The sequence below is a fragment of the Dasypus novemcinctus genome, chromosome 24, assembly GCF_030445035.2.
Source record: "Dasypus novemcinctus isolate mDasNov1 chromosome 24, mDasNov1.1.hap2, whole genome shotgun sequence".
Lineage (NCBI taxonomy): Eukaryota > Metazoa > Chordata > Mammalia > Cingulata > Dasypodidae > Dasypus > Dasypus novemcinctus.
Window position 1 is genome coordinate 47,222,511 of NC_080696.1, and position 24,730 is coordinate 47,247,240.

At 40.8% G+C, this 24,730-nt stretch overlaps 1 protein-coding gene and 1 pseudogene across 2 annotated transcripts in view; one reads left to right on the forward strand and one right to left on the reverse strand.

Moving 5' to 3' along the window:
* The window catches only part of IFT52 (intraflagellar transport 52), a 65,112-nt gene that overhangs the window by 15,941 nt on the left and 24,441 nt on the right, over positions 1 to 24,730 (forward strand). For both annotated transcript variants that reach the window (XM_004474631.4, XM_071211723.1), the window contains exons 6-10: positions 815 to 886; positions 4,336 to 4,462; positions 7,796 to 7,882; positions 11,004 to 11,072; positions 17,385 to 17,539. In XM_004474631.4, coding sequence (XP_004474688.1) covers positions 815 to 886; positions 4,336 to 4,462; positions 7,796 to 7,882; positions 11,004 to 11,072; positions 17,385 to 17,539 — 510 coding nt within the window. The remainder of the gene's footprint in view (positions 1 to 814; positions 887 to 4,335; positions 4,463 to 7,795; positions 7,883 to 11,003; positions 11,073 to 17,384; positions 17,540 to 24,730) is intronic.
* On the reverse strand, positions 5,471 to 7,387 carry LOC139437566 (COMM domain-containing protein 3 pseudogene; annotated as a pseudogene).

The window sequence follows — 24,730 nt, forward strand, 5'->3', positions numbered from 1 at the left end:
CAGGCTGCACTTTCTTTGGCGCTGGGCGGCTCTCCTTATGGGGCGCACTCCCTGCACGTGGGGCTCCCCTACGCGGGAGACACCCCTGCATGGCAGGGCACTCCTTGCACGCATCAGCACTGCCCATGGGCCAGCTCCACACGGGTCAAGGAGGCTCAGAATTTGAACCGCAGACCTCCCATGTGGTAAGCACTCACCCTATCCTTTGGGCCAAGTCCACTTCCCACCATCATGTCTTGAGGATGTGGCTGACACTGTAAGAAAGCATGCGGCTGTCAAACTGGGAGGAGCAGAGAACCAATCCCAATTTTTTTTTTGATCCCCTCCCCTTGCAACATTTTGCATGCTTGCTGTGTCCATTTCACTGTATGTTCTTCTGTGTATTTATATTCCCCTCCCCCCTTGTGGCTTGCTTGCTGTCTGCTCTCTCTGTCTATTTGCTGCAGGCTCTTTTGTCTTCTGCTTGTCTCCCTTCTTTTGTTGCCTCACCTTTGCTGAGTCAACTCTCCACAGAGCACCGGCAAGCCTGCCTTCACAAGGAGGCCCCGGGATGCGAACCAAGGGCCTCCCATATGGTAGATGGGAGCGCATCTCATTGAGCCATAGACGCTTCCCCCAATCCTAATATTTTAATACTAACTTTTGTGAACTTCCCAAGGGAGGCGTGGATGTGTAACTGTACCCTTATTTCATTTCTAAAACTTGTATCATGAAGACAAGTCCTTGCATGCATCTGTTTATACTTACTATTAATGAATGCAGTGTGAAATTTCCAGAATTTCTTGTTTATCAGATTTTCACTTTTTTCTTCAAGGGAAATTAGCCGAGCTGCGGGGAAGGCTGTGCCTGGAATCATTGATGAAGAGAGCAATGGAAACAATGCACAGTGAGTGTGCTTTCTAAGGCTCCCTAAAGAGGACCTATTTGTCATTTTGAAGAGTTTTCTTTTTCATAATGAAAAGAGTTTTCATTCTGGTTTACAGAATGAAATTTGTAAATAGGATACAGAGAGGTTACTTGTCCAAGCTCACACCACTAATAAGTCAGACTTAGATTCAAACCTAGGTAATCTCCTCTAGCACTTATACTCTGAACTTTTGCTCCATATTGTTATTTTAAATAATATTGTGTTTGCTATTATAAATAACAAAGCACCAGTGAACATTTTTCTAGGTACAATTTTTGTGCCCTTGTCCAGTATTTTCATAGGATAGATTCTTAGCATTGGAATTTTGGGGTCAAGGATCATTCAGTTGATGTGCTGCCAAATGTGATATGTTGCAAAATCACCCTCCAGACAGGTTTTACCACTTACAGTTCTGTGAACACATCCCTTTTTCTTCTTGTCAGTGTGGAATATTCTAGTGAAAATGCTAGCTCTTTAATTTGCATTTCTTTGATTATTAGTGGATGGGGCAACCTTTAAAGTCTGTTGGTCAATTTTATTTCTTCTTTAACTTTTCTGTTCTCTGCTTTGCCCATTTTTCTATTAATAGCTTGTCTTCTTATTTAATTATAAGGCTCGTATATGTTTTGCAAGTATTTTTCTTTTCCTACTTTGCAACACGTTATCTTAAATATTTTGTGGGATTTTTTTCCCTGTGGAAATTTTTTTCCACACTTTTGCATAGTTAAAGCATAGTATAAAGCTCTAATAATTAAAATAATGTGATATTCACACAAAAACAGTAAAAAAATAAAAGTCTAGAATCAGATCCAAAACATAAATTGATGGGAGTTAGTGTATAGCAAAAGTAGTAGCATATCAAATCTTTGTGGAATGAATGCGATAATTTTGGATAATAAAAACACATTTCCTTTTTCATACCACACCCAAAAATACATATAAATTAATGATATAAATGTTAAAAATGAAACCATACAGTAATGAAATATAGGCAAGTATTTTATAATCTTACAGTAAAGAAGACCATTTTTAGTATAAAAATGTCATAAAGGAGAAAAATAAATAGTTTTCACCACCTAAAAATCAAAACTTCTATATAACAACATGTAGTCACAGTGTGTCAGCACATCTAGTTGGTGTAGGTGAAAGGGCTGCAGATTGGAATTAGAAGTTTTGGGTCCACTTCTTGACTCCATCTCTTACTTGCAGGGTCACCTAGGGCAAAATAACTGTTAGCTTTTCTTTCCATATCCATGTATTGGGGACAATATTACACTTACAAAATTTTTTTGGAGTGATACTTAGTGAGGTGATAATTATGGAAGTGCTTTGTAAGCTATAAGGTATAGATTCCTACCTTTTGTTGTATTGTTACTTTACTTTGTAGTTAACTGTAGTGAAGGGCAAACTTCTAGTTATTTCTTTCCTGGATCATGCAGGAAACAGTTCATCCTCCTAGTAAGTAGTTGTCCTTAGAGCTTTAGATGGTTAACTGGTTCTCCATTGCACTTTGAAACCTATTAGCCTTTTGGAATCTCAAGTTCCCTTTTAACTTTGTAGTATTTCCTTTTTCTTTCCCCACATTGCTGTTGCCACACAGGCTTTATTTTATTTTATTATTTTTCAAAGAATTATTTATTTCTCTCCCCCCACCCTCCCCACCATTGTCTGCTCTCTGTATCATTTCTCTGTGTGTTCTTCTCCGTCTGCTTGCATTATCCTTGCAGAACTGGGAAACTTCGTCTCTTTTTTGGTTGTGTCATCTTGCTGCGTCAGCTCTCTGTGTATATGGTGCCACTCCTGAGCGGGCTGCACTTTTTTTTCATGCATGGTGCACTCCTTGCACGTGAGGTCCCCCTAAACGGGGGTGCCCCTGCATGACAGGGTACTCCTTGTGTGCATCAGCACTGCGTGTGGGCCAGCTTACCACATGGGTCAGGAGGCCCTGGGTATTGAACCCTGGATGCTCCATATGGTAGGCAGACGCTCTATCAGTTGAGCCACGTCTGCTTCCCCTGACTTTCTTTAAATTCTTTAAATCTGCTCAGGTTTTTCTCACTTTGGGGCTTTATATATTTTATTCCTTCTTCCAGGAATGCTGTTTTCCAAATTTGTCACCCAATGAATCTTATTCATTCAAGTGTGGTTTGGAAAAGACCTGTTTTTGTTTTGGGGCAAATGTTTTAAGTCTTATGCCTAAAGTTTTATCAAAATGTCAGTCTGGTTGATTTCTTAGTAATAATAAAAGAAATAGATGAGTGTAAGTAATAACTGAGAAGTTTTTATTGTATAACTGAAGTGTCCATTCTTCTATGGGCAGCTCTTGATTTCCTTCAGCTCCTGGCCTGAAACTCATGGGCTGCACTTCCCCTTACTGGGAACTGCATTGAGAGAGATGGAAAGGGGGAGAATGGAGATTGTGGGACAGGCACTACCTCTCTCTCATGGTGTGATGACAGAAGTCATAGGGATAAATGAAACTTTACTGAAGTACTGGGAAAACTGACATTAGAGGGAAGTAATTTTAAACTTATGTTAAAAAGAATTTTCCTGAGAACTTAGGGAAGAGGGAAATTGAAATCTTTATAGGACATTCCTGATGAATGCCCCTCAGTTTCTAACATTATTTTCTAGTCCTTATATCTCTGTGTACTTCCTTCAAACCTCTATCTTTGCAGAGCTCCATTTTTTTTTCAGTAAAACCCTAGCCCCTCCCACATGCTTTGGACTTATCTCAAGACTGCTCACATGCCCCCAGGAGTAACTGTTCTAAGTCAGGTTGAGTCAATATGGATTCTCTAGGTTTTTGTTAGGACAGTGGAGAGTAAGTGAGGGATTCCAAGTCAGGTCTTCAAGGAAGTGGCCTCACCAATGTGGGTAAATATACTTATTTATTCATGTAATTCATGTAATCATTTACCTGACAATACATCCTTCTAATCATAGACATTAATTCTAAGAGAACATCAGCCAGATCTATAAGGAGGAGGAAAATATTTACCTCTAAGATATTATTACATGGTGCAATTAGAGTTCTTTTACTTCCTCCCCACCCTACCTCACTTTTTTCTTTTCTTTCCCAGTTGTGGCCTCGGGACTAACTCAGAATAAGAAGCTGGTATCCTGAAATGTCTTTTGTATAGTTCTGATTCAGTTCTTAGATGAGGCCCCTATCTCACCCTCTATACCCCAAAGGGGCTAGTTTAGTTCTTCCAATTACAGTTATTTATACTTTCCTGTTAATTTACATCCATATTTCTTTAAATACTTTGATACTTGTAGCTAGAGTTATCCCAGTTTCGGGGTTAAAAATTGAAGCTTAGAGGAAATTTTGTGTTTGGTGAATTGTTCAAGAAACACTTAGATTATCTTCAGAATTTTTTTAATTCATTTTTTTTAATTGCATATGTGTTTTTAATTTCTTACAGGGCTCTCACCTTTGTCTATCCTTTTGGTGCCACATTGAGTGTCATGAAACCAGCAGTGGCTGTTCTGTCCACAGGCTCTGTCTGCTTCCCACTTAACAGACCCATTCTGGCTTTCTATCACTCTAAGGTACAGCCTTTCTTAGCTCAGGGGTGTTACTGAAATAGTAAAAACTACTTTACCATTTCTAGAATAATATTATTTATATTCTCATTGGTCTTCATGAAAATTCTGTGAAGTATTATTTCTATTATCCACATTTTAAAAATGGGGAAACTGACTTGTCCAGTAATTGATGGAGTCAGGGCTTGAACTTAGGTCTTGTTATTCTGAAGCTTTCCCACTACGGCACAAGACTACCTGTTTCGTAATTCTTAAAATAACTTTTCATCTTGACTAGGACCACACGTTCTCACTCTCAGTATAAAGGGAATCCATCCATTCAGGGAAAAGTTGCGTTAAACTATACCAAAGTACACAGAATCATGTTGCTATTATTTTAGTTTATCACAGAAAGACCTTACCTGAAGACCATTTGTCCAAGTTCTCATGCCGGAGACCCACAGGAACAGTTTGTCCCAGAATACATGCCTCTCTCATTATGACCCTTCTTTTCCACTGCCTTTTAATTCATGTTTTGCTGAATTTACTCTCATCTGTCCCCCAAGACTTAGAATTCCCTAGCTGACATCCCAGTTTTCCCTCAGAGACCTAAATGTTTCTAGTTCTTCACAGTTCTCTTTTTCTTTGTGAACCTGGGTATTTTCTTTCCCTCTTTAAAAGCTCTGCCCTCTTTTTTTTTTTTTTTTTTCATCTCTTTTTGTGTGTGAGAACACTATCTTATTTAGTCAGAGTGCCATACCATCTACTTCCTCTGTAAGACCTGAAAAAGATAAAAACAGGATAGCTGGTGGTGAAGGTGTAAGGTAATTCACATGCTTAGACAGAATTTCCCTTGCATCTCTTTCACAAGAGCAGAAGAATAAAGTATCAAAATTCATGTGAGGCATACATTTGAGAAGAAAAGTGTTCCTCTGGCAAAAGAGGGTATGCAGCCCACAGAGACATATGATGGCTCGGATTCAGGAAAGGCATCTCTGGTTTTCAACACCTGGACAAATAGTTTGCTTTCCCAAGTCACAATTGAGTTAATCTTTCCAAGCTTTTCAAAGCATCTTTCAGTTTCCCCACGAGGTCCTGTAATTGTTCTGTGGTACAACTAGAACTAGTTTCTGGCTGGGATCCCGAATCAGTGTTCTCTGTATTTAAGGTTACCAAATATGCATCTTAAACGGTTGATTGGTCTTTATCTGATATTCCAAATGCCTAGAAACCTCAGTTACGTGAGGGAGAGATCTGCCTAAGATTCTACTATGTGCAAAACAGTTCTATCAAATTTAGTCTTCTAGATAAGTGCTTAGAGTTGACTTGTCAGCTCTTTGCTTTCCTACCTCCAGTATACAAGTGGCATTTGCTGCATGACAATGTTTTAATACCACTGGGTCAATATATTTTGTTTTAAGCTTGGATGATCTAGCCTGACCTCGTCAGCCTGTGCATGCAGCAGGCTCTGGGAGGCTGTGCACAGCACGAGTGCAAAGGTGCCAGGCCCAAAGGCACTAGGGTCAACCAGCAGCTGGAAACCCTTCTGCATGCCCTCCATGAGCTCCCTGCCCTCATTTTATAAGGAAGTACATAAATGTCTGTGCAGTGTTTGAAAGATGATAGTTAAATGCAATTCATATACAATTATTATGGTAATTAGCCTCTCCCAAGACAGCTGGAAATATTTTGTTAAAGTTAGGATAAAAGATTATTAAATAATTCAAGATGTGGAAATAAATTGTTCCTATCAGTTTATAGGGACAGAAGTAATGAGACATGACTTTAAGGGACATTAGTTTAATGCTGGAACTATAATTATCTGATTTCTTAGCTGTGCACAGAGGTTTTTTTCTACTCAATCAGTAGACTGTTGGGGCATATAGAATTCTGTGCTAAGTATGGTGACACTCCTAGAACTCATAAGATTATCATCTGCCCATTTATTAGCTATTTAAAACTCATTTTCTCCTCCTGATAGGCTTTTAGTCCAGTCTTATAAACACAATCTTTGAGGGAGATTGTTGCCTGTCCCTCTTAAGTTCATGAGATTTATCAGTGCTAGCAGAGAGAGGGGACCACTCTCTATCCTTCTAGAAACTCTGAGCAGCCCTGGCTAGTACTTGGGGGTTTTGCCCCCTTGCCCAGTGCCACTGCCTTCATTGCACTTGTCGTGGATTTATTGTGATCCTTTTGAAGTCTGTCTTTTTTGTTTTAATTTATGGAATTGGTGTATTTGCATCTTTTGACAAGTCTGGCTTGGATGTAATTCTTTTTCTAGTGCCATTATAACTATGCTTGTTCCCTGAATGTGATATAACTAGAAAAGCTGCTATCATTTTATATTTTTAACATTGTACTATTTTCATTGCAAAAGTACATGATCATCATAGAAAACTTGGGAAAATAAGAGGTGAAAAAGGAAAAAAAGCTTCCCTCATGTTATCTAAGGCAACCTAAACTGACATTTTAATGATTTTCTCCCACTTTTGCTTGTATCTCATTTTTATTTGTTTTCTTCACAAACGTTAAACTAAGATAGCTGTACAATGTATGGTATCCTTTTTTATTTTTTAACTTAATGTTGTGATAAAAGCATTTTCCCATGTAACTGCGAACCTTTTTAATATTTAACTGAAGGTGGTTCTGTATTTTTTTAATCATTTTTCTGTGATTGAACATTGGATTTATTTTTTATTTTTGTGATTAAAACTATAAAGTTGTGTATAGAATTTCTAGTTTATTTCAGACGACTTTGCTGCAAATATTGACACTTGAGCAGCAATATATAAAAGAACTTACTTCACAGACTCCTGACCAACACTCCTTAGTTATTTTTTCATACTTTTATGAAAAATACTTTTTGTTTAAAATTAGTAATAATAGTAAGAAGTTTCCTTATTAGCCAGTTACTTCCTTTGTGAAGTTTTCATGCTCATAGCATAGCTTCATGTTTGGATCTTAGTTTAACACTGTTTTTGGTATTCATAAATGTCTTTATGACTTTATGACCTTTTCATTTAATTTTATAAGTCTTAACTCTGGAAAGATTGTTTTTGGGTTTATTTTTTCTTTTTCCTTTAAGATATGGTCTTTATCTGTAAGATAGCTACAATGGGAAATGCTGTAGAACACAATCTGCATTACTTTTCATAAAAGTCAGAAGAATATCGAAGTGTCTAAAATGGGAGGCTGATTGGAGTGTAGTTGTTGTTTCTAGGCTGCTAAAACCTTGAATGTGAATTGGCACTTGAACAGTATATGCTAACATGATTCCAATTATAAGTGTTTGAGGACTAGGATGTATGTGCCACATTTTGGGATCTGAGTATCTGACAGTGCTTTGATTGTCATTGATAGAACCAAGGTGGGAAGCTGGCAGTGCTTGGCTCATGTCACATGTTCAGTGACCAGTATTTGGATAAGGAAGAAAACAGCAAAATCATGGTAAGCTTTTTTCTTTCATATTAATGTCTAATGTGTAGATATGATTTTAATGTCATTGATACATTTATCATTTAAAAAATACTGGTAAGTTAATTTATTTATTCAAAACCAGCTATTCAGAGCCCATTATATGCCAAGCACTAAGAATACGAAGTTGAATTAGACACACTCCCTGCTTTGAAAAATGTTATAGCAATATATTGAGAGAGAGTGCACACAAGAAACAGATAAGTAAACTCAGAAGGATGTGTCGAGTGTTTCTAAGCATACCAAGTTGGGGTAGGAGCTGACCTTGGAGAGGTAGTGAAGAACGAGCTCAATAAGGGCTCTTGTGCAAAGCAAAGGAACTTGAACTTTATGCTGAAAGCCATGGGGAGCCTTTGTAGCATTTTCAGCAGGCATGGGCAATGGGCATCATCAGATCTGTGTTTTAGAAAGTATCTCCTCTCCAAGCTATGTGGAAAGTCAGATGAAGGAAGCAGCCTACAGCTGATTAGGAGGCTGGTAGGCTCAGCCAAGCAAGAAGGCATGAGAATCTGAATGAAGGTAGTAAAGGTGTGGATGGAAAAGAGGGGTATGCATAAGTGATATTTAGGTGGGCTTAGGGTGGCAACTGACTGACATGGGGAATGAGATGAAGGCACTGCAATTGCTCTGTCAGAATAGTGCAAAGGGAATATGTGGTGTGAAAGATGATAAAGTAGGAAGCAAATGTCTTTCCAGTATGTGCCAGAGCTCTATGATGTTGTGATTCTAGTGAGTCACTTGCCAAAGGAAGAAATGTCCACTGAGCCTTTTCATTAATGAAATTAATTTCTTCAGCTTTGTAAACTTTAATTGTTGTATTGAGAGATTTGTTAAGATCTTGTTTCTGTGGAATCCATATGAAGTTCCAATGCCTATAGACATATTCTAGAAAGTAGATATACTCTATTTTTTAAAAGTTTTAAGTTTTGGCTGTCATCAACACTTAAACAGGTATTGCTTCAGGATTGTAAACAAGTCTGAATAATGTTTTGTGGTTAAGAGATTAGAGTATCCTGTTACAGTGATGAAAGGCAAAACGTCAAAAACAAAGTTTTATGATATTTTTCATTTTTTAATACCCCGATTTATTTTTTACTTTTTCTAAATTAGTATGTATTCTATTTCTAATTTTTAAATGTATTATTACTATTTCATTTTCCTACTAATTGAATTTGGCAATATATTAGGCTCCATTTTTTAAGAAGTTTTGGACCATAGAGAAGTTCAAATATGGCAGGGGAGGAACACTGGTATAGGGTGTTATTAATGGGGGACACATGGTTGGGAGAGAGTTCTGCAGGGCATGTATGTAGGGTATATAAAAATGTTCCAATATTCGTTGGGTATTTTCATAGTAGTTATACTTACAAACAACAACTGAAGTGCTGAGTTCCTAGACAGGGGAGCTCTGTCACATTCCCCAGTGGAACAGCAACAATCCTCCAAGTGCAAGGGCAAAGACCAGTGAAGGATGGTCCAATGATGGGCCCTTGATATTGATGACTATGCTTATGAGCCTGTGTGCCTGAAATTTCAACTAGGCCTAGAGTCGCATTATGCCCAAGAGTTACCTCCTGAGAACCTCCATGCTGCTCAAATGTGGCCACTCTGTAAACCAAACTCAGCATGTAAATGCATTACCTTCCCCCCAGCATGGAACATGACTCCCAGGAATGAGCCTCCCTGGCACCAAGGGATTACTACCAATCACCAGCTGGTGATGCAACTAGAAAAAGACCTAGAGTAAAAGGGGGATAATAGTGAAGACAAATGAGTTTATATGGCTAAGAGACTTCAAAAAAGAGATGGGAGGTTATCAGAGGGGTCATCAGACGCTCTTAGGCATGTCTCACTAGGATCCAAGAGATAGCCAAATTAGATACAACCCCAGGTACTGGTGCTCCTGAGGACTACAGAGACACACAGGTTCTATGGTCATGGCAGATGGCTTTGGAGTTCAGTGCCTTTTCAGTGGGCCCTACTTTGTAATTTGTGTTCCTGAGTGTGATGGAGTTGGACTCAGATGTGACCTTTCTACACATGCCTCTTCTCTCACTTTTACTGAACCTGTTTTTGGTGCTGGGGTTGGTGTATACTCAGGAGACTTGAGTATCTGGACTGGCCATATGCCAGCTGGGTCCTAAACCTCAGCAGAATTGCAACTCCTATGCTCTGGTTCATTGGACTTACCCAGGTCAGCTAACAGGGAGGTGAAGATGGTCAACCATCACGCCAGGGAACCAAGAGTGCTTATAACTGCAAGCAGGAGAATTGCATCCATCAACCATGTGCGATCTAAGCCCCCTCTCGATTTAGAGGTGGAGTGGACATCACCATCCCAGGGTCCACAGGATGGAGGAATAAAATATGGAGTAGAGTGGACTTACTGTTAGTCTACTATAGAACTGTTGTTACTCTAGCAATTGAATTGAAGAAACTGTATCATTGATGTGGAGACAGTGGCAACAGTAATTGCTGAGGGCAGGGAGAGGGAAGATGAGATGTGATGTGGGGGTGTTTTTGGGACTTGGAGTTGTCCTAAGTGATATTATAGGGACAGATGCTGGACATTATATATCCTGCCATAACCCACCGAATGAACTGGGGCGGCGGGCGCAGAGGGAGTGTAAACTACAATGTAAACTATAATCCACGCATTGTAGCTGTGCTCCTAAATGTATTCACCAAATGCAATGACTGCCACAATGATGAAAGAGGTTGTTGATGTGAGAGGAGTGGGGTGGGGTATGGGGTGTATGGGAACCTCTTTTATTTTTTTAATGTAATATTTTTTGTGATCTATGTATCTTTTTAAAAAAAGGCAATTAAATTTAAAAAATTTTAAAAAAGAAAATAAGAGTACCCTAAGATAAATTATAAATGGCTAATAGTAATAGTGGCTTTAGGGTAAAGAAAACCTTTATACTTTCATATGCTTTCACCAAGAGACAGCTTGCTACGCTTTTCCATATAACTGTCTAGTCTTTCTCCCTTTATCATTTTTTCTGGATTGATTTAATTCTATAGTGTTGACCCTCTGTTTTCTCAAATAACCAAGTGTCTAACTTTTGTTTTTTGTTTGTTTTAAATCCAGGATGTTGTTTTCCAGTGGCTCACTACAGGAGATATCCATTTAAACCAAATTGATGCTGAGGACCCTGAGGTAGGAGATTATATGTTATTAAAGAACTTTTAGATGAAAATGAATCCAGCTGCTCAGCTTCTCTTCTGACAGTATAGAAATTTATATGATTTCTTTTATCTGTGAGACAGATGGATTAAAGTGATGTTTTTTGGGGAGATGAAGTCCTTATTGTAAAATATAAAATATGAAACAAATTATATAAATAGTTGGAACTTAAAATATGATTCCTCGCCCAAACTTCCAAAATTGGTATTTATAGAGAAACACTTCTTTCTTCTTTCTTTGAAGACTTTATTTTTTTTCCTTTTTTTTGTCTTTATTTTTTAATGTTACATTAAAAAAATATGAGGTCCCTGTATACTCCCCCACCCCCTCACCCTACTCCTCCCACAATAACAACTTCCTCCAACATCATGGGACACTTACTGCACTCAGTGAACACATCTCTGAGCACTGCTGCACCACATGGTCAATGGTCCACATTTAAGTTTACACTCTCCCCTAGTCCAGCCAGTGGGCCATGGGAGGACACACAATGTCCAGTAACTGTCCCCGCAGTACCACCCAGGACAACTCCAAGTCCTGAAAATGCCCCCACATCACATCTCTTCTACCCACTCCCCACCCCTGGCAGCCTTCATGACCACTTTCTCCACCTCAGCGCCACATTTACTTCCATCACGAATGACAACAATTCCAGAAAAGAGCATCAGCAAGTCCTCTCCAATCCATACTCCACTCCTTCATTCTGTGGACCCTGGGATGGCTATGTCCACTCCACCTCTGTATCAAGAGGGTGCTTAGATTCCACTTCAGTGATGGATGCAGTTCTCCTGTTTGCAGTTGTAGGCACTCTTGGCTCCCTGGTGTGGTGGTTGACCTTCTTTGCTTCCCTGTTAGCTGTCTGGGGTAAGTCCAGTAAACCAGAGGATAGGAGTTGCAAGTCTTTTGAGGCTAAGGGCCTGGCTATCACATGGACAGTCCAGAGATTCAGGTCCCCTGAGTATGCACTAAATCCCAACACCAACCACAGGTTTGGTAAAAGTGAACAAAGATCACATCTAAGTCCAACTCATCACGCTCAGGAACACAAACTCCAAAGTAGGGCCAGCTTGATGGCACTGAACTCCATCTGTCCCATGACCATAGAACCTGTGGGTCTCTGTAGCCCTCACAAGAACCAATAACTGGGGTTGTATCTACTTTATCTGTCTCTGGGACTCTGTTCAGGTGTGCGTAAGGGCAACCCCTCTGATGACCTCCTGGCTCTTTTTTGGAGACTCATAGCCATATAAACTCATTTGTCCTTTCCATTTCCCCCTTTTATTCAAGGTCAAAAAGCACTTTTAACTCCTGATATTAGATGTAGGCTGAGATATTCTGCTGGTCTGAGTTGACCCTTTTATTCAAGGTTGTTCTCCAGCCACATCATCAGCTGGTACTTGGTAGTAATCCCTCAGTGCCAGGGAGGCTCATTCCCGGGAGTCATGTCCCATGCTAGGGGAAAGGCAATGCATTTACATGCTGAGTTTGGCTTCAAGACTGGCCACATTTGAGCAACATGGAGACTCCCAGGAGGTAATTCTTAGGCGCCCTGCAGTTCTAGGCCTAGTTCTTATTTCAGGCACACAGGTTCATAAGCATAGTCATTAGCATCAAGGGCTCATTGTTGGACCATCCTTCCTTATTGTACTTGGGGGAGTGTTGCTGTTCCATTAGGGAATGCAACAGAGCTCCCCCAGCCAGGAACTCAGCACTCCCCCAGCCGTTGTACCCAACTGTAACCACTATGAAAATATCCAAACATTTTTATGCACCCTGCACATATACCCTGGAGACCTCCCTCCCAATCATGCGCCCCCCCACCAATAACCCCCACACCAGTATTCCTCCCCTGCCACCATCGAACCCCTCTGTGGCCCAAAACCTTCCTGAAAGTGAAGCCCAATATATTGCCAGGTTCCATTAATAGTAAAATGGAATACAGTAGTGGGTTTAAAGGTTAGATATAGAATACATACTAATTTAGAAAAATTAAAGTAAAAATAAATTGGGGTATCAAAAATTAAAAAATGAAAAAACTTTGTTTTTGATGTTTTGCCTTCCATCACTGCAATAAGTGTTTCCCTGTATGCACACTGGCAAGGCAACTTCTTCCATCTCTTCCTCAGTGTCTACATACTTTCTTTTTCTTTTTTTTCTAATTATTAAGCTTGTCTTCACAAAAGTTTTAGACCACAGTAATTCATATATACAATATACGGTACTCCCACATATTCAACATCAGACACTTTGTCCCTTCCCCAGCAATAATCTTTTTACATGTTCATGCTATATTTACTGCAACTGATGTACAGATATTGAGAAAATAGCTTTCAAACAAGGTTACACTTGGGTTTACATTATGGTTTATATTTTAGACTATACAATTTTCTAAATTTTTAATTACGTTTTACATTATGATTTACATTTTAGCCTATAGGCCCCTATACATTTTTGGTATAATTTAACATGTCCTATATCCATCCTTGAATAATCTTGTGGAACACTTCCATTGCCCACAGTTATACTGATTCCACCTATTCAATACCTCTTTCCCCCTCCCCTCAGGGCCCACAGTGACAATCACTCTTCATTGCTTGAAGGGCCATGTTCAGAGATACTTGGAAGAAAGTTGAGGGCTTGACATGCTCGGCTGCCCTAATGCATTGGGAGCCACCATTTCTCTCAAGAGATAAAATTCCCTTTATTTGAGAACATCAGTCCTCCCCAGGATGTGGGTATACCTTCACTCTCATTGTATGGGTCTCCATCCAATTATATAACCCACTATGACAAGATGAGCACTCACATACTCCCTAGAAGCCTGTTCTGTGTCAGATTCTCCCCTTTAAGCATCTTAAACAGGTAGCCTTCCTTATTATATTTTTGAAAAATTTTTCTCAGCCATATATTCTAAACCCCATACCTGACAATCTCCTATGTTCATATGTTCCCCCACCCTCCCCCCAATTTCTTGGGCCATATTACCCATCCTCTGCTCCCTAGCCCCCCTCAAGCCCACAAAGCCCCACCCAAAGGTATCCCCATGTCCCCATTTTATCCCTTCGCTATACAAATAGTTACCTCCAGCTTTAAAGATCATTTTTTCAAGATGAAACAAAGATCATCAGAATTTTAAGTTTTAAATTATAATTTTGTTGCCCTGAAAAATAAAAATTCTAAAGGTATTATGATAATTTATCATACAAGAGTGGAAAAACAGGCTCTGGAATAGGAACCAAATAGCCTGAATACTTGGTCTGACTCTGCCACTAGCTCTTTGACCAAATGAGGCTATTTTTTTACTTTTGTGTCCTTTCCCCCCATCTTCAGGACACTAATACTTGTGCTCTTTGCCTCACAGGGTGATTGTGAGACCTAAATTAATAAATGTGAATTTACTTACTGACCTGAAAAGTATAAAAAGTGATTTATCTATAAGAATTTTTTAAACATTTGTACTTGTATACCAGCCATTGTAAATCATATGCTTCCACATAAATCATCTTAATCTTCAGAACAGCCCTGTGAGGTAGGTGGTCTTTTCCCCTATCTTATGGTGGAAGAAACAGAGATTCTGCAAAATTGCGATGTACTTAAATTGCAACTAAGTGCAGAGCCAGTACCACGCCCAAATTTCCTGATTCGAAGTCTGCTTATTCTCCATTTGCTTCTCTGTTGCTTAAACTTGGTAGTGTTAGGAAAATGACTTTTTGGAAAGACAAGGCAATCAGAGATGGTGGTGCAGTATCTCCTGTAGACAGGGGAGTCCCTATCTACAAATTTTGCCTTATAGAGAAACTTTAAGCATGTGGATATTTTGCTTAAATTCCTCATGAAAAGTGATTTAAGCCCCAAGAATAAAATTTGCTTTTCAGATCTCTTAGAACCCAACCCTGATTAGAGAGCATTTTTGGCAACTGCCTATCCTAACTAGAGTGTTGTATGTCAAGGAAAGCAGCGCTAAAAGATGCTGCAGCTGTCCCTGTTCTGGGTACCACTTTGCTCCTGCTAGGTTTCTGTCATTCCTGCTTTATAGTTGAGAAAATAGAAATAAATTCTTCAGGGTCCCTGCTTAGATTAATATGTGGCCAAGCCATCATTAACATGTCAGGCTGATTCTGGAGCCTTTTCTACTTTTCTGTTTACTGCCCACCACATACAGCCCTGGACTAGTTCAGGGGGAATGCATCAGCAATGGAAGACAATAAAGTAGTGTTTTTAAGGCCTTTCTCTAAAACTGTGCATTTTCACCTATCTTCCAGCCTTGAAACCTTACAAAAAATGTACCTTGTATTTTAAGGTTCTGGAACATAGAATGCCAGATCCAATAATAATGCAAAGGAAGAAAATCTGAACTTCCTAAATATGATTTCAGATCAAATCTTGTTACATCGGAATGGTTTTCAAAACCAACCCACCAGGGAGTCGATGTAGCTCAAGTGATTGAGTGCCTGTTTCCCATATATGAGGTCTCATGTTCAATCCCTGGTACCTCCTTAAAAAACAAAAACAAAACAAACCCCCCAAACCAGCTAACAGTTCAGTTTCAAACATTATTTGGTAAAATTAAATGGCAACTCAATAGAGTGCTTAAGGAGTTTCTATAACAAGATTAAACTTCAAAATCTACCAGAAAATGAAGAAAACCAGTGGTGCCAGGAACTCTGTTATGTTTTTAGCTGGACTTCTAAGGCTTTGATAGTCTTCTGAACTAGGATTTTGTAGAAGGTCTCTGTGCAGAGAGGTAAGAGAGGCACCCTCAGGACCTTGGACTTGCTGAGCCCATTACTGATTTCGGTGCTCTCTTCTAGGTGTGTATCCTGGTGCAATGTCTTTGTTACTTGCTCTCACCTGCAACCCTGTCATATTAGAGAAAAACAGCCAAATACTGTTGGAAAGGATATTTGTGTATTCTCCTGTGTTTCCTGTCTGAAAAAGAGTTTGAGGATTGAGGATACAGATATAAGTGAGCCTGTTTGTCTTGACTTCTTATTATCTTTGTAATGCTCAAGCATGACTCACCAGGTGCTGGAACTAGAGAATGTAGAACAGTATGTTGCAGGTGACTTCCGAGGACCAAGTTTTAAAATATTACCTGAGTTGACCTTCTCAAAAGAAAAGGCTAAATGCCATTCAAAGGGTCAATTAGGAGCATCAATTTATTTAAATTAGAATTTAATATATATTTTAAATCCTTAATGTAAAAACATAATTCAGCATTCGAAAGTACACACAGTGAAAATTCTTCTTATCTTTACCCCAGCCACTTTGTTCCCCTCCTCAGCGACAACATTAATGGTTTCTTATATGTTCTTCCAAATATTTTATACATATATATGCAAATATGTGTGTGTGTACTCTCCTTCCCTCTTCTTTTACACGAAAGGTACTTATATGCACTGGTTATATAAACTGTCCCACACCTTTTTAACTTACCAGTATGTCTTGGAGATTTTTCCATATTTGTACATCAAGAACTTTCTTGTTTTGTTTCGAGGCTGTATTTTCCACTGTTTGAATGCAGTATATTTCAACCAGTCTCCTGTTGATACACAGTTAGGTTTCTCTGGTCTCTTACTATTCCCAACACTTACCATGTGTCATCATTAAGGGCTCTACTCATACTGGAGGAATATCCTTGTCTAGGTGAGAAGGCTTGGCTTGGCTCGCATCTAGTGTACAAGTGGAAGGGTTGCCTTTGCTGGGGCCCACAAGGTTCATACATATAACAGGAGAGAAGGCAGAGTGTATGGCCCAGATGGTGGTGGTGGGTAGATGTTGTGAGAGCTTGTGGACTTTCTCTCATGATTGCTTCTGTTTTCTCTCTGTAATGGAAAATAAGCTTATTTAAAATTGAAGAAGTACAAATGGTTTTGGATGTTTGAAATGAGAAAAAGAACTTATTGCCTAGAAGAGTGGGAAAATGAATGGACTAGGGAAGTGCAGTAAGTTTGCTAAGCCTTCTCAAGATCAGCAATCATAAAATTAAAGGGAGACTAGTCTGCGAGGTTATGTATTTTCTTCTTGCTACATTTAGCTGTGTGAAGATAGGCATGGAGTAACTGGAGACATGTATTTAGCCAGCTTTGGGGATTACCAAGTTCATTTTGTTTCTCTTTTCACATAAAGTTGATTATTTAAAGCTTAGTTGTCTGTGATCTTGAACAGTGAAATCTCTTGGCAAGGGAGTATAAATATTACAGATCTAGACCTGAGAAAGTGGAGACATTACAGAATAAGTTCTTCTTCCTGCTCTGCTGAAAGGAACCCTCTTGTGGCTTTCAGATTTCTGACTACATGATGCTGCCCGACACAGCCACCCTATCAGAGCGCCTTCGAGTGTGTCTCCAGGAGGGCGATGAGAACCCGCGGGACTTTACCACCCTCTTCGACCTGTCCATTTACCAGCTGGATACCACCTCCCTCCCCAAGGTTATCAAGTCAGTACCTGCAGCTCCCTGAGCTGTACTGCACTCCATTCTGAGTGTTTGGTTTGAAAACATGAGCCTGGAGACAGGAGCTAGGGTCACAGCAAATGTGATATGCAAAGCATGTACTCAGATCTGTGATGAGGCCAGAAAAGACAGCTGATAAATTGGGGTGGGGGAGTTGATGCAAAGGAAACTGCTAGGATTTGTTAGCACTTACTGTGTCCTAAACTCTGTACCAGGCATTTAGGGTGACTAACTTGTACCACTTTGCCCAGGAAAGTCTCACATCGTGGAAACCCTCCAGTAAACTGGCATGGTTGGTCATCCTGCAGGCACTTCACTTAATAGTTTCAATAATCCTTTGAGTTACTAGTCTAATTTTCAGACTGGGAAACTGAAGTTTAAAGAGGGTAAGGTTCTTTCCCAAGGTGGGAGCAGGGATTTACTAAGTTACTTTCAAGTCAATCTTTATATTCTTATTTTGCTGCTTTGTTGCTTGCAGTTGTCCATCCCTAATAAAAGGGACAAAGAGTAACTTTTTTTTTTTTTTTGAGGTACCGGGGTCTAGGGATTGAACCTGGGACCTCGTGTATGTGGGAAGCCAGCGCTCAACCACTGAGCCACAACAGCGCCCCTGAGTTGGTTGTTATACTTGTTTGCTTGTTGTTTACTTTTGTTTTTAGGAGGTACCAGGGATTGAACCTGGGACTTCCCATGTGGGAAGTAGGCACTCAATCACTTAAGCCACATCTGCTCTCCAGGAGTAATATTTTGGAGCATCTGTGGACTAGCACAGGATCTACATAAGCTGGATAAAGCAAAGACTGAGGGCACAGCTTCTAGTGATTGTCTAACTTCCCCACACTTATGCTCATATTCAGCAAATACTTTCTGAGCACCTAATGTCCCAGGCACTCTGCCTGAAGTTTACAGTTCTAAAACACACATTTTTCCCATTTTAATATTTACAAAATTGGGATGAATCTTGCAATGAATGATATGTCAGCTTAATTGGCAGCCTTTTTCTTTCTCATTAGATATTAAATAATGAAGAATTTTACCTTTGGTGATTTCTTAGATTCAGTGAGATACGACAGATAGTATTTTTAAAGCCATGGCTGGAGATAAGCTCACTCAGAGTGCAAGTATTGAGGGCAAAAAAAAAAAAAGACTCAGACACTGAGCTCTGGGGCACTCCAAAGTTCAGAATTCAGGAAGAAACTGAAAATCCAGAAGAGGAGACTGGAAAGGAGCAGCCTGTGAGGTAGGAGGAAAACCAAGAGTATAGTGTCATACAAGCCAAGTAAAGAAAGTGTATCAGAGAGGACAAAATGATCAGTTGTGTTAGCTGTTGCTGATGGGACAAGTAGACAAAGACTGAGACTCTACCATTAGATTTAGAAACATAGAGGTAATTGGTGATCTTGACAAGTTTTGGTGAAGTGAGGGTCGTAAAAGCTTGTTTGTAGTTGGTTTAAGAAAAAAATGACAGAGGAATTGGAGATAGTAGATAGAGACAGCTCTTTTGAGGTATTTTGCTACAGAGGAGAGCAGATCAATGGGAGGAGTAGTACTTGGTTGGAGACAGTAAGGTCAAGAAGATGGAAGAAAGCATAGAAGGTTTTTATACTGGTGTGAATGTACAGTAGAGAAACGGATACTGTAGGAGAGAGGGAGGAGAATGACTGAGGGAAGCAAGAGAGAATGGGATCTCTCTTGTAAATGGTGAGGGTTTGGCTTTAGATAGGAGCGTGGATTGTTGGTGTAGTAACAGATGGGAAAGCATTGTATGTGGGTGCAGATGCTGGTGGATGGGAAGAGATGTAGGTTGAAGACTGGAAGTTCTTTTCTGATGGGCTTCCTTTTTTTTTTTTTTTTTTTTAAATGAAATAGGAAGCAAGGTCATCAGCTGAAAATTACAGTGGAGATAGTAGAGGTTTGAAAGAGAAGATACAAAAGTTGTCAAGGGGAGTGGATAAGGGAGCTATTGAAAACTTGCCTAACAGTGTTAAGGACCCATTTGAAGATAGTGGCTATGGATTTAAAGTTAGACAAGCTAGCATGCTTGTGTTTTCCTCTGTTTCATTAAGCTGTGTGGCTGCAGGCATGGAATAGGCTGAAACATGGGTTTACTCACTGGTTTTGTCAAACAAGTGGGATACAAAGAGAGAGGCAAGTTCTTTTGTAGTAGCCCAGAAGTTATATAATTGTATGCGTTAATATAATTAGTAAGTGCTATTTTTATTTTTAAATTAGTAAAGCCATAACATAACTGTTCATAATATCTTGCCTGTTTTGTAAAACCTTTGCTCTGTTCTTAAGTCTTAAAATTTATTTTATTTTTTTATTTTTTAAAATTTATTTTATTTATTTCTCCCCACCCCCTTGTTGTTTGTATTTGCTGTGTCTGTTTGTTGTGTGCTGGTCTTCTTTTCAGGGGGCACTGGGAACAGAAACTGGGACCTCAAATGTGGGAGGGAGGTGCCTAATCACTTGAGCCTCCTCTATTCCCTGGTTTGTTGTGTCTCTCATGTTTTCCTCTGTTTATCTCTGTCTCTTTTTTTAAAGATTTATTTTTTTTATACCCCCCCTGCCCCGTTCCCCCCGTTCCCCTTGTTTGCTCTCTGTCCACACACTGTGTGTTCTTCTGTGTCTGCTTGTATTCTCATTAGGTGGCTTTGGGAACTGATCCTGGGACCTTCCGAAGTGGGAGAGAGGCAATTACTCTCTTGCTCCACCTCAACTCCCTGTTCTGCTACATCTTCTTATTTTCTCTCCTCTGTGTCTCTCTTTTTTTTTTCCTTAAGATTTTTAATTTATTTCTCTCCCCTTAAGATTTTTAATTTATTTCTCTCCCCTTCCCCGGTCCCCAGTGGTCTGCTCTCTGTGTCCATTTGCTGTGTGTTCTTCTGTGTCCATTTGTATTCTTGTCAGTGGCACCCGGAATCTGTGTCTCTTTGCTGTGTCATCTTGCTGCGTCAGCTCTCCATGTGTGCAACGCCATTCCTGGGCAGGCTGCACTTTTTTTGCGCTGGCAGCTCTCCTTATGGGGCGCATACCTTGGCGCATTGGGCTCCCCTACATGGGGGACACTCCTGCGTGGCATGGCACTCCTTGCATGCATCAGCACTGCAGTGGGCCAGCTCATCACATGGGTCAGGAGGCCCTGGATTTGAACCTTGGACCTCTCATGTGGTAGGCAGATGCCCTATCTGTTGGGCCAAATCTGCTTCCCTCCTCTGTGTCTCGTTGTGTCATCTTACTGTGCCAGCTCTCAGCGTCGGCCAGCACTCCTGCGCAGGGTGACTTTCATGTGCTGGGTGGCATTCCCACGCAGGGGGCAGTCCTGTGTGGGGCAGCATTCCACTGTGGGCTGGCACTCCACATGGGCCAGCTCACCACATGGGCCACTTGCCCTCACCAGGAGGCCCTGGGCATCGAAACTTGGACCTCCTATGTGGTAGACGGGAGCCCAATTGGTTGAGCCACATTCCTTTCCCTCCATTTATCTCTTGTTGCATCAGCTCACTGCGCCAGCATGTCACTTCAGTTTTCTGTCTTGCTCATCTTCTTTAGGAGACACCAGGAACTGAACGTGGGACCGGACCTCCCATATGCAAGGCAAGTGCCCACTCGCTCGAGCCACTTCCACTCATTGTAGCTCGTGGTAGCTCATCTTCTTTAGGAGGCACCTCCTATGTGGGAGGCGGATGTCCAGTTGCTTAGGCCACATCCACTCCCCTACCCACTTAACTTTAAAGGAAGCTGAGGTTTGAGTAAATTTTATTCAAGGCCACATCAGCTACTAATAAAGCCTCAACAGACAGGATTGTCCTTAGTGTCTCACCTCACTTTCCCTTCCCTTAATAATAGCTAATATTTATTGAGGACCTCATGTGGCAAGTATCATGTTAACTTTTTTTTTATGTATACTGCATTATCATGTAAACTTCATAATGAGGTTATTATCATTTACATGTTAGGACACTGAGGTACAGAAAAGTTAGATGACTTGTTCAAAGTTACACAGTTAGTTTTTGGTGGGGCCCAGATTTGAATCCAGGCGATTTAACCCCAAACCTGTGAAGAAATTATCTGGAGATTTGTTACTGTAGAAGGTGAAGGTGCTTTAAAAAACCTGAGAACAGGGAAACGGACTTTGGCCCAGTGGTTAGGGCGTCCGTCTACCATATGGGAGGTCCGCGGTTCAAACCCCGGGCCTCCTTGACCCGTGTGGAGCTGGCCATGCGCAGCGCTGATGCGCGCAAGGAGTGCCGTGCCACGCAAGGGTGTCCCCCGCGTGGGGGAGCCCCACGCGCAAGGAGTGCGCCCGTGAGGAGAGCCGCCCAGCATGAAAAGAAAGAGCAGCCTGCCCAGGAATGGCGCCGCCCACACTTCCCGTGCCGCTGACGACAACAGAAGCGGACAAAGAAACAAGACACAGCAAACAGACACCAAGAACAGACAACCAGGGGAGGGGGGGAAATTAAATAAATAAATAAATCTTTAAAAAAAACAAAACAAAACAAAACAAAAACCTGAGAACAGCACCAAACTCCTTGGAGCTTCCAGGTCATCTCTGAAGCCCCTTAGTACCTAGAGCCTTCTGCAGGTCACAGCCAGGCCACAAATCCATTTAATCTGGCTGCCTGTTTGACCCATTGCTTGGTTTCCAGCTAGCTCTGTTGTTCCCCTCCCCCTTTGCAGTTCACGGTTTTTCTTAGAATAACAAAAAGGTAAATCAGCTGCCCCACTAGCAGTTGTAGTTCAGCCAACATCTGCTGATTTAGCCTCATTCTCTCCTGATGTGGTTTGAACCCAAGGTCCTAGGAGGCGGTCTACAACCCATTACTGGGTCCAGAGCCCAGTTTTGAGCAACTAACAGGGACATTCCCAAACACTGTGGTTGAACCAAGAATCAGCAGTAACACACAGCCTCCTGCCACTAAATCTGTATGAAAAAGAGAGAAATTGAGCATCTGAGTAAACTCATCATCCTAATCAGAAACCTAGGCATCAGCAAAAAATTATGAGCAAGAGGTAGCGGATGTGGCTCAAGCAGTTAAGTACCAGCCTCTCACATGGGATGTCCTAGGTTTGGTTCCCAGTGCCTTCTAAAAACAAACAAAAACAAATGAAAAAACCAACTCAGGGAAGCCAATATAGTTCAGTGGTTGAATGCTGGCTTCCCAAGTATGAGGTCCCAGGTTCAATTCCCTGACCCCTGAAAAAAAAATGTGAGCCATACTAAGAAAACAGAAGACACGGCCCAAGAAAAGGAATTTATAAAAGCCCCAAAATAGACAAAGGATATGAGAAATAATTAACAAGATGCACAAAAATTTCCCTAATCAAATTAATGAGGTGAAAGACAATATGGCTAAAGAGAGAAAGGACATCAAGAAGACACTGACAGGAAGTGGATTTGGCCCAACGGATAGGGCGTCTGCCTACCACATGGGAGGTCCAAGGCTCAAACCCAGGGCTTCTGACCTGTGTGATGAGCTTGCCCACGTGCAGTGCTGATGCGCGCAAGGAGTGCCATGCCACGCAGGGGTGTCGCCTGCATAGGGGAGCCCCACGTGCAAGGACTGCGCCCCGTAAGGAGAGCCGCCCAGTGTGAAAAAAGTGCAGCCTGCCCAGGAGTGGCGCTGCACACACGGAGAGCTGACGCAGCAAGATGTTGCAACAAAAAAAGACACAGATTCTGGGTGCCACTGACAAGAATACAGGTGGACATAGAAGAACACACGACAAATGGACAGAGAGGGCCGACAACTAGGGGAGGGGCATGGGGAAGGGGAGAGAAATAAATAAAAAATAAATCCTTAAAAAAAAGACACTGAGTGAGCACAAAGAAGAATTTGAAAACCTGTATAGAAAAATAACAGAGCTGATGGCAATGAAAGACATGATAGGTGAAATCAGAAGCACATGAGGGGAAGCGGATGTGGCTAAATCAATTGGGCTCCCAACTACCATATGAGAGGCCCTGGATTCGCTTCCTGGGACCTCCTTGTGAAGGCAAGCTGACCTGTGCCTGAGGAGAGCTGATGGCCTGGGCCCGTGGAGAGTTGGCACAGCAAGATGACGCAACAAAGAGAGACAAGTAGACACAGAAAAACAGGCAGCAAATGGACACAACACACAGCACACAGCAAGAAGCGGCAAGGGGGGGTGTGGATAAATAAATAGATATATTTAAAAAAAAACAAAAACACATGAGGCATACAATAGCAAACTAGAAATGGTAGAAGAGAGTGAGTGCTAACGAAGACAGAACAACTGAAAGTAGAGGGAGAAAAGAATGGAAAAACTTGAGCAAGGGCTCAGGGAATTGAATGACAATGTGAAACACAAGAACATACATGTCATGGGAGTTCCAGAAAGAGAAGAGAAGGGGAAAGGGGCAGAAAGTATTTGAGGAAATAATGGCTGAAAATTTCCCAACTCTCACGGAAGAAATGAACTTAAATGTCCACAAAGCGCAGTGTACCTCAATCAGAATAATCCAAATAGATCTATACTCTAAGCATATATTACTCAGAATGTCAAACTTCAAAAATAAAGAGAAAATTCTGAGAGCAGACAATGGAGGGAGGGGGGAGAAAGAAGGGAAAAAGAGAGAGAGAGGGGGAGAAGGAGGGGGTGGAGGGAGGAAGGGATATTATGAGAAACTGTATGCCAACATACTAGACAACCTAGATGAAACAGACAAATCCTGGAAATGCACAACCACTGCTGTCACTACAAAAGTATAAGAAGTTAACAAACCAGTCACATTTATAGAGATTGAATCTATCACCAAAAATCTCCTAACAAAGAAAAGTTCAGGACCAGTTGGCTTCATAGGTGAATTCTGCCAAGTATTTCAAGAAGAATTAACACCAATCCTGTTTAAATAATTCCAAAAAATTGAAGATGAGTGAAAGTCACCCAAAACATTTTATGAAGCCAACATCACCCTAATACCAAAGCCAGATAGAGATACTACAAGAAAATAGAATTGCAAACCAATCTTTCTAATGAGCACAGATGCAAAAATTCTCAACAAAATACTTGCAAATCAAATCCAACAGCATCTCAAAAGGTGTATACATGATGACCAAGTGGGATTTATTCCTGGTATGCAAGTCTGGTTCAACATAAGAAAATCAGTCAATGTAATATACCACATTAACAAATTGAAGGAAAAAAACC